Here is a 10,769-nt window from a genome sequence, read left to right on the forward strand (position 1 = left end):
TTATTATTATTAGGCCTATTATTATTATTAGGTTACTTTTATTATTAAATTACATGAAATTATTGCCCCGCAACACAAGTTATTAGCTTACTCCTCATTGAAAATGTTTTAAAAAAGTTTTTTTAAACAAGTCTGATAATTTATATAATGAATTATTGGCCTATAATTAAAATTATTAACACTGCAGTCATCAATGAAAATTAAGAGCAGCTTTTTTTCGTGCACCGATTTTCAAAAACAACCTGTTTAACGCGAAATATGTTTCTTCTCATGTTTTTCACGATATGGGCCACAAGAGAAATATTAGGGAATAATTTAAGACAGTTATATGCCGTTATCACCATATGTTGAAGTAGTTTCGTCTCTCGTTGTCTCTCAGAGAATATGCGTCGTTAATGCAGCGTTAGAAAGCTCTGTCAGTTTTTTTATTTTCACCGGCATAACTCTTGCGCACAGTTTGCGCATTGCTTGCTTGTGTTACTTGACCCGTCCCCCATAATATAAATAGTTAACAGGCCACATATTAGGCACTTTTTTAGGTTTTTAATCATTGTTTTTCAGTGTTAATGAAAGTGACACCAAAAAACAGGAACATTTGGAAATCCTTGGGGGGGAGGGGGTCCTCAGCGTGATATGAGTTACACGAAAGTAGCACTGGTGTCATAAACAAATGGGTCCGCCTAGGATAGCCCTTTGTAATCCTAGTAACACTTCAAGGCCATGATAGTAGGTCACCTATCACTGAGTAAAAGTCAGTTCAGTTTTCTGCAAGTGCCGCACAAGTCCTGAAAAGTGAAGCCAAAATGTTTCAATCACCCCCAGGTTGCTGGCTGCAGTACAGCTCATAAACCTTAACCTCTCCATGTAAACAAATGGGACATGAGCCAAACTAAAAAAATCAAGTTACACTTAAAATATTTTTATCCCAAATATGGTTTCTGTCATTTTACGTAGTTCTTATCGCACTGATGAATGTTCAAGGCAAGAGCCCTGCTCATCATTAAAAACTAATAAGATGGTCTAGTAAGTGCACAAGGCTACATCATAAATGTGTATGCCCTCATGGCAGGAAAATACTGGTGGAAGAGAGTAGAGATGTGTCATCAATCTATTATTATTAATTTTATTTTTTTTACAGTCTATGGTTTTCTGTTCCAGTGTGTTAGCATTGCTATTGTATTAACAAGTGATCTTTTTCAGGGTAAATATTACAAATGTGATTTTTTTTTATTAATTGCATGCTTTTATCAAAAGATCAAAGACAATATTAGATTTATTAAGCAGGCAGGCTATACTACACTATGCTGAGCAGATAAGAACATGGAATGTTTATTTTTTACAATGTATGGCTTTGAATAGTTAACATTATTAGTAATATTTAATTTAGAATTCACATTAATTTACATAATTACATTTAAGACTACATTTCATGAATATTTAAACCCATTTGTTCATGACACCAGTGGTAGTTACCCAGATGATATACAATATTGCCATGGACGACTGTACCAGAGGGGTTCTGACATATTAGTAAATGTTTGATCACCGAGCAGGATTTAAAATGGCGATGGGAGGCAAGCACACTGACAAGGACGCTAAAGACTGCAGCCTCTAGCATCAGTCGCTAGTGCATCTCTTAAGAACAGTGGAGTGAGGTTTACTCACACAGCTCTTACCAGCTGGCCTCCATTACAAATTGATGATCAGAATCAAGTATTCTAGTTGTGTAATAAAATGAATTGATGATATGTATACTTTGTATGCATACTTTGTAAATTATATGTATACTTTGAAAAAAAATCATCTTTACATCATCAGCATAGTACGCACTCACCTCGCAAATGCCTTGAATACTTTTTGCACTTATTTAGTTTGTCCACAATGCACTAACACTGACCCAGTCCACTATTCCCAGTCCACTATAGTCCACTATTTTAAACAGGAGGTGGAATGACAATAGGCACCTGCGTTGACGAGCGCTTGTGTGACTGGGTAAAAAGATACCCACAACTCAGTTTAAACAAATACAAAGACATTTTTTATTGGTCATAACATCTGGAAAGAAATAGCACAGACACTTGACAAATATGAAATTTCCTACTGCATGTGTTAAATGCTGTGCATCCACACACTCTATCAAATGGAGTATACTTTGAAAGGATGTGCATTCAGCTGTATGCATCTGCATCAAACTTTTGCATCAAAACTGAAGTATACTTTGGGTTTTAGTATGGTCATTTGCATGACACCCTACCACAAACACGATACCCAAGTTTACATGTTAAGTGTTAAATGATAATCCTGAAATTAATTCAAATTGAAGTAATTCTACATATATTTGTATCAGCATAGTTAAAACGTTTTAGTGTTTTTACATTCAGGTGAACCACAGAGAGAAGAAGAAAAAGAGGAGAAGGTTGAGCCACTTGAGGAAACGGAAGAAGATACAACCCCTAGATCAGCTGTAATTGAAAACATTCAAAACAGTGGTCAAGAGTTTCTGACAATGCTGGTGGAAAATATCCTGAAAGGATCTTCTGCTGAGTCAAAAGACTTCAACATCGAAATAATACCAGAGAGTAACTGTGCTGTAGTGGCATTTTCCAATAGCAAGTGTAAGTCATGGGTTGTATCCCACAACACAATGTACTCTTCAGATGTGCATGCAAAATTCTAGCCTTTTACTAAGGTCTTAGTGGTGGTCACCGTGCTCTTATTTCCTGTTACTTATATTTGATTCCACAGATGCAGAACATTTCTTTGTATCCTCTCCAAGCAATGGAATAATTAAGAAGAAAAACATGAAAGTCCGATTGCTTGAGATGACTTCAAAAGTGAAAGCTGAAGGCTTACCTCCAAACTCAAACTCTGACTTAGTCATGCTGTATTTTGACAAATTTGGAGAAGTAGAGGATGATGGGGTAACATTTGAAATAGATCAGTCAGCAATAATAACTTTTACAAATCTTGAAGGTACATGAAGTAGTAACATTTGATTTATTAGTTGAATTTCATTTTGACAAATGCATAAACTAAACAATGTATGCTTTTTCAGATGTGCAAAGAGTCCTCAAAGAGCAACATCAGCTTAAAAAGCAGCCTTTCAGAGTACTGCCGTACTATGAAACACTACAAACAGCTCTATATGGTAAAGACAGACCCCCCCTGAGACTTCCAGAGGCATTTATTGAGAAGATTGATAGAGCTGTATGGCACCACTTAAAGGAAAACAAAAAATCTATGGATTATATCAAGCAAGCTATCTCCAGTCATTTTTGTGAGATGGATTTTCAGTCCTCAGCAGTGAAGATCAGTCCTTCTCAATCCCTACTTAACAATGGTGTGCAGACAAGAAAACTCATTCAGACATGGAGAGAAAATGCCCTCTCTGTGTTTTTATCATTAACATCTGAGTTTAAATCCACTGAGTTCTGCATTCAGAAGGATGCGTGGACAGAGATACAAACTGAAATCCAAAAAGAAGTAGTGGGAGAGGCTGTCACACTGGTTCCCAATGTGGATGAAGGAACAATAACTGTAGCCGGCCTGAAAGAAGATATGAACAGGATTGAGGGAATTCTGACAGAAACTGTTGAGAGAGTCACCCAAAGAATCCAAAGGGAGAAGGGCAGTGAGACGGGTGAAACCAGTATGACTCCATCCATTTACAATCTCGTTCTCCGTGATGGTTTGGAGCAGCAAATTTGTGACAAATTTCCAGAAATTAACATCACATACCATGTGCACAGCCGAAAGTTAACTTTTTACGGTCTGAAACATGAGGTGCTGGAAACAAAGAATAAGATACTGCAGGCTGTTCTTAATTTGATTCATAAACCAATTGAGCTCCACCAATCTGTTTTAGATTTTCTGCTCACCAAGGATGTAGAGGAAATGACCAACAATTTGTTTTTAAACAAAGGAATCAATGTGGCATTAGAAGCTGATGGAAAGAGAGTTTTGCTTGTTGGGAAAACAGACAATGCCTTGAGTGTTGGTGAGAAGCAATTGCAGACAGATCTGAGTCATCTAAACTTCAGTGTAGAAGATCCCAGTGTTCTAGGAAGATCAGACTGGCATGACCTAGTCTCTCACATAAAAAACACTGTCACAAATGTCACAGTACAGACAACTGTCAACCAGGTGGTGGTTTCTGGCTTTGTAGATTCCATTACCGATGTTGAACAAGAGTTACATAACTTTGTTCAGGAAAACTCTCAATTTGAGAAAACTCTGAAGTCTCACAAGACTGTTGTCACATACATAAAGAATCATAAAAAGCAGGATTGGTTTGAAGAGGTGAAAGGTAATGTGAATGTAAACTTCAAAGGTGAAGACATTGTGATCAGTGGCTCAAGGCTTCATGTCTCTAAGTGTGTGCTTCTGTTTGAGGACTTGCTTAGATCTGTGCATAACTGCACCATGAAAATAGTTAAACCAGGGGCAAAGAAGTTTTTCAAGGAGAAAGAGTTAATGTGTGTTACATATGTCCAGACAAATATGAATTGTTTGGTTCAGTTACTAGATGAGTATGACCACCCACATGACACAGTTCAATCACTGATAATAAAACCTGTTTATCATTATAAAACACATGAAGGAATGGAGATTACAGTAAACAAAGCTGACATGTGCTCGTTTCAAGTGGATGCAGTGGTCGGTGGATGCAAAGAGAACCTCCTACTGGATGGAGGTTTAGTCAAGGTCCTCTCAGATGCTGCTGGTCCTAAACTTCAGAATGACTGCAACCAGACTGTCAAAAAACGGAAGTTGACAACAGGTGATGCTGTTCTCCTCGATGCAGGAGGGCGGCTGCGATGCAAACATGTCATCTTAGCAATAGGACCTAATTATAATATTAACAAACCTCAGGAGTCTGAAAAGCTCTTGAAAAAAACTGTGAAAAAGAGTCTGAATTTGGCAGATCAAGAAAGCTTCCAGTCTTTGGCAATCCCAGCCATTGGCTCTGGTGTAGCTGGTGGTGGTTTCCCACTGGACTTTTGTGCAGACACCATTGTGAAAGCTATAAAAGAGTTCTGTGATTTTGTTGAAGAGGACAATACACTGAACAAGATTCACCTAGTTGACAATAATGATAAGACAGTTCAAGCTTTAGAAGCAGCAGTGAAGAAGGTTTATGGGGCCAGTGCGCATACCCACAGCATGGCATCTGGAAGCAGTTCAAGCAGCCAGCAGCAAAATCAAAACCATGCAAGTTCTTCTCCAAGCCAACACCAGACTGCCACACTCTTTCAAGGAGCATCACAAAGTTTTCAGACAAAAGAAGGTTTAACCATCACCCTTATGAAAGGAAACATTGAGGACACAACAGTGAGTTCAGTATTATTACACATAATTGTATTTGGTGTCTTACTTTTTGCTGAAGCTCATTTTCTATTTGAAATGCCAAAATGCTCTTGAAGGGATGTACTTGAGAGGGTTTTATTTATGTTCGTTTTCCTCCAAAAGTTTCAAAGGGCCCTCCGCCTTTTTCATTTTTTTGTTCATTTTGAAGTAGAATGTCGGAACATTATTTGAGCTGACTATGCATCTGTAAATATCTGCTTTTTTGTGCAGATGGACGTCGTTGTGAACACTCTCAGCAGTGACCTAAATCTCAGCGTGGGAGCTATTTCAAATGCCCTTCTCAAAGCAGCTGGTCCTCAGCTTCAGGTTCTGCTCAATCAGCAAGTCACAGGCTCTGCCAATATTGGAGCAGTCTTTGAAACAGCAGGTGCAAACCTGAAGAGCAAACTGGTGTTCCATGCTGTTGTACCACACTGGAATCAGGGACAAGGAAATGAGCAGAAGGTAATACTCATTGATTGATTTTTGGTGATTAGTAGTTAAAAAAAATCTGTTTTATATAAATGTTTTTATTCTCTTTGAGCAGGTGCTGGAGGATATCATGGATAAGTGTTTGAGTCTGGCAGAGCAACGTCAGCAGAGCTCCATTTTATTCTCTGCCATTGGCACAGGAAACCTGGGGTTTCCAAAGCCACTGGTGGTCTGCACTATGCTGGACTCAGCCTTCAAGTTTAGCAGTAAAAGAAGTTCAAAGCATGTGAAGGAAGTGGTATTTGTTCTTCACCCCAAAGATACACAAACCATTCAGGTACAAGATGTATGATGTCATATCAGTCTTTTTTTAGATCCATGTGGAATTCCACATCTGCAGATTTTTGACACTTGGTACAATAATAATGAGTTATTTTCACTTCACTAATACTATATGTCACCCACAACAGGTATTCACAGATGAGTTTAGCAAAAGGTTTTTGGGCCAGTCTGCCTCAGCAAGTAACCCCACACAGCCGCAGAGCACAGGTGCCCAAAACGTCACTTTTTCTTATCCAACCATTTGTGCAATCACTTATAACTAACTGATCTCACTGTCGTTTTTAGTGGATGAATGAAGTCAGTCAGTTCCCCCTGATTATGATACATTTCCTTAATGTTTATTTAGTTCTGTGGTATTTTACAATGAAATTACAGGCCCCTTCTCAAAGGTCATAACAAAATCTGGGATTCACGAGACTACTGTGGGAGGAGTAACACTTCAGGTCCTGAATGGTGATATTACTTTAGAGAAAACTGATGTCATTGTCAATTCCAGCAATAAAGAGTTTACACTGAAAGCAGGTAAAGTTACTAATTCTGAATTAGTAGAAGACTGTTAATGCTTTTTGTACTCATGACTTTGCCTAGAATTGCTTGCTGCTTCATTTTGTAAGATAGGAATAATATGAGTTGAAACAGAGAAAATAAACTCATTTTATCTCAAATGGTTAAGGTGTCTCAAAGGCTATTTTGGATAAGGCAGGTCCAAATGTAGAAGCTGAGTGCCAGCAACTCGGTGAGAAGCATGTTTTCATTCCTTGACTAAAATATTTAATAAGAATGAAAAAAGAATGAAATATTAATTAATCATTTAATAATCTTTTCACACGCTCTAAAACTTTAGCACATGTCTTATAATTCTAGTTCATGTGTGTTGCCAGGGGCCCAGGCTACAAGTGGACTCATAATGACTCAAGCAGGGAATTTACAGTGTAAAAAGATCATCCACATTTCAGCACAAAGCAATGCTGGTATGATCCAAAGCCATGTTAAAAAGGCACTGGAAATGTGTGCCAAGGAAAAGTTAACCTCCATTGCATTCCCAGCTATTGGTACAGGTGAGAACAACTCAACAAGACAAAAAAGAAAGAAAGAAACGGGATAGTGTTGTCAATCTTTATATTAAAAAAGACTGTCCTTACATATGAAGAGAAAATATATGAATGCAATTTGTAGTAATGTTAGTTTTTTTTGTTCATTTGTTTTTTCTTCTGGAGCATCAGTGAGTATTTGAGCCTTCTGTAATAGTTGCACATGAGTCCCTCAGTTGTCCTCAGTGTGAAAAGATGGATCTCAAAATCATACAGTCATTGTTGGAAAGGGTTCAAATACACAAAAATGCTGGAAAACCAAAGAATTTGTGGGACCTGAAGGATTTTTCTGTTGAACAGTGGGCAGTTTAACTGTTCAGGACAAACAAGGGACTCATGAACAACTATCACAATAAAATAAAATAAATAAAAACAGCTGTGGATCCAGGTAACAACACAGTATTAAGAACCAAGTGTATATAAACTTTTGAATGGGGTCATTTTTATAAAGTCAACTATTATTTTCTCTTGTGGACTACATGTAATCATCTTTTATGTGAAATATTTTATTTAGGTCAGTACAAAATAAAAAAGTGCATCATCTCAAATTGTGGATTAGCATTATAAATAAATAAGTGGTTATTATAATGTAATGTACATTATATACATTTTTTCTTTTTAGTCATTATTTTTTGTACTTTACATTAATTTTGGCAGCCCTAACTGAAACATTATCTTTATATTGTCAATTCAAAACTTTCACTGTAAACATGAACATGGATTTTAGTCATGTGACTTTCTTTTTCTTAGGAAAAGCAGGGTTGTCTCCGGGTCAAGTAGCAGACTGCATGTTGGATGGTATACTGGACATGATAAGAAAAATTCCCCAGTCCACTCTCAAGCTGATCAGATTGGTTGTGTTCCAGGCCCAAATGCTCCCTGAATTCCACAAAAGCATGCAGAATCAAGAAACTGGACCTCCTAAACAAGAGCAGAGTACCTGGTCAAAGATCAAAGGTATGATGACATTCCACCTACATTTATAGAACATGAGTACCCTTTAAAACATTAATGAACAAAACAGAATAGTTCAGGAATACATTCTCATGAGGTCATTCACAACAAAGATATAAAACTGACTTTCTCCATTCCAATTTAATTTATTACACAGCATATGCCGCTAATGTTAAATCCTTCTTCACTGGATCTTGGGAGAAAGAAATAAAACAACATGGTGGCAAAGACTTTGTCATTGAAGGCATGCAAGTAGATCCAGTATTTTTTTCTATCTGTGGACCATCACAAGCAGATGTGGCCGAAACAAAGCGTTTCTTAGAGGGTATGATCGATCAGGAACAAGTGTTCGAGGCCATCACAGACACAGCGATACTTACCTTATCAGATAAAGACCAACAGCGAATCCAGGACCTGCAAAGCACTATAGATGTGACTATAAGGCTGGAATACAAAGCGAATAAAGGTTCAGAAGAAACCCCAGGAAAGGCCACACTGATAATACAAGGTCTCAGCCGAGATGTTCTAAAAGCCATTCAGGAAATCCAAGACATGCTCAAAGCAGCCAAAGAGAAAGAGACACTGCAAAAAGAAATGGATTACACAAGTGAGCTTGTTGATTGGCAGTATGAACAAGGTGGGCAATTTAGGAATTTTGATCAACGTACAAATTTTGAGTTGGAAAAGGCCCTTGGTAAACAAGCTGCAGGCATCAGAATTTCCTTCCAAGGCCAAACTTACCAGGTCACACTGCCTGAGGGTCCAGCAGTGTGCACCACTGGTGGAAACCAGATGAAAATCAGACGCATTGACAAACTGAAAGGTATGTAAATGTAGTATAATTTATCAATAAGAAAACCAAAACAATAAATATATAAAAATTATTAATTAAAATTAATGAATGTATAAATTATTATACTGCACTGGAACTAATGGTGTAGATTTGACCATCATATTAAATAACTAGATGCTTTTCTCCATTAGCTACTGAAGATATTCCACAGTACTGGGATGGAATGGCACATAACGAGTTGTGCAGAAAGTTTAATTTGCAACCAACCAGCACAGAATACATAGAGGTAAATGGCCTCTTCCAGGCCACTTGTCCTAGCAACAAAGTCTTGAAGGTATGCGTGTCATTTTATTGTATGGTATTGTATAGTATTTATTAATTAATTATTAGATAGTCTACAGGACTGAACATTGCTAACTAAATCAGCATATTAGAATGATTTAATAAAGGATCGTGACAATTCAGCTTTGCATCACGGGATTAAATTATATTTTAAACTATATTAACATAAAAAACTTTATTTTAAATTGCAGTATAATTTCAAAATATTAAACTTTTTTCTGTATTTTTGATCAAATAAATGCAGACTTGATGAGCATAAGAAAATTCTTTAAAAAATATAAAAAAATCTTACTGATCCCAAACTTTTGAACAGCAGTATATATATATAGCTGACTACAATGATAGAGCTTGGAATAGCCAGGACAAATTTTAATATAACTCCGACTGGATTCGTCTGAAAGAAGAAAGTCATATACACCTAGGATGCTTCGAGCGTAAGTAAAACACAGTGTAATTTTCATTTTTGGGTGAACTAACCCTTTAACATACAGAATTGAACATTGCTAACTAAAATGCCTTTCTCTCCTAAAATATTATTTTTAGTGTTTTCCGAACAGTTCATTCAATTTTAGAGGATTTCAACCCATGGTTATAGATATAATTTTTAGGGTGATTGTAAGTGGATCTAATTTTTTAATTAGACATGCAGTGCAATACATTGTAAACGGCCACAAAATAAACACATGGCAACATCACAGACAACTCAGTTTCATACTTGTATCCATTATGGGATTGTTATTTGTTTTCTGTAGATTGAACGAATCCAGAATCCTGGCATGTGGAGGAACTACCAGAATAACAAAAGTGTCATGGAAAAAAAGAATGGTCATCAAAAGAATGAGAAAAGACTCTTTCATGGAACCAGTGAGCAGACTATCAGTCACATCGAAAAGAGTGGCTTTAATCGCAGCTATGCAGGAAAAAATGGTAAAGCATTTTCTACAATCACTTAAATATTCAAACTTCACATTCCATCATTATACTTGATTTGAAGTGTTAGATTTATGTGTTGTTGATCTCTTAATGTTTCTTGTTACAGCTACAGCATATGGAAAAGGCACTTACTTTGCACTCAATGCAAGATACTCTTCTAATAACACATACTCAGTGCCTAATGCTCAGGGACATAAGCACATGTACCTCTGCAGAGTCCTTACGGGCGATTATATTACAGGAAATTCAACGATGTTTGTGCCACCTGCAAAAAATGCCAACTTTGACCAGTACGACACGGTTGTGGACAACCCTAATGCGCCTACCATTTTTGTGGTATTCCGAGATGATAATGCTTATCCTGAATATTTAATCACTTTCACTTAGTCACTGAAGATCAATCATTTTACACAGTGAGGCCGAAGATTGGATCACATTCGATAAAATCAAGAAGGTTTTTTAATGAAACTATAGTAGCCTACCCATAATGCCTTATTGAATCATTACATTTTGAAAGGGCTTTAATTACGAAAACT

At 36.9% G+C, this 10,769-nt stretch overlaps 1 protein-coding gene across 1 annotated transcript in view; it reads left to right on the top strand.

The window, feature by feature from the left end:
- LOC107555066 (poly [ADP-ribose] polymerase 14-like) overlaps positions 1-10,640 on the top strand; it is a 16,762-nt gene extending 6,122 nt beyond the window's left edge. The window contains exons 2-15 of the mRNA XM_016237764.1: positions 2,477-2,615; positions 2,746-2,973; positions 3,056-5,331; positions 5,578-5,811; positions 5,894-6,115; positions 6,249-6,327; positions 6,496-6,642; positions 6,794-6,856; positions 7,002-7,178; positions 7,962-8,168; positions 8,323-8,988; positions 9,150-9,292; positions 10,053-10,227; positions 10,340-10,640. Coding sequence (XP_016093250.1) covers positions 2,507-2,615; positions 2,746-2,973; positions 3,056-5,331; positions 5,578-5,811; positions 5,894-6,115; positions 6,249-6,327; positions 6,496-6,642; positions 6,794-6,856; positions 7,002-7,178; positions 7,962-8,168; positions 8,323-8,988; positions 9,150-9,292; positions 10,053-10,227; positions 10,340-10,620 — 5,007 coding nt within the window. The 5' untranslated portion in view covers positions 2,477-2,506 and the 3' untranslated portion in view covers positions 10,621-10,640. The remainder of the gene's footprint in view (positions 1-2,476; positions 2,616-2,745; positions 2,974-3,055; positions 5,332-5,577; positions 5,812-5,893; positions 6,116-6,248; positions 6,328-6,495; positions 6,643-6,793; positions 6,857-7,001; positions 7,179-7,961; positions 8,169-8,322; positions 8,989-9,149; positions 9,293-10,052; positions 10,228-10,339) is intronic.
- Positions 10,641-10,769: the final 129 nt, after the last annotated feature.

The sequence above is a fragment of the Sinocyclocheilus grahami genome, unplaced genomic scaffold (genome assembly GCF_001515645.1).
Source record: "Sinocyclocheilus grahami isolate Dianchi unplaced genomic scaffold, SAMN03320097.WGS_v1.1 scaffold523.1, whole genome shotgun sequence".
NCBI classification, from domain to species: domain Eukaryota; kingdom Metazoa; phylum Chordata; class Actinopteri; order Cypriniformes; family Cyprinidae; genus Sinocyclocheilus; species Sinocyclocheilus grahami.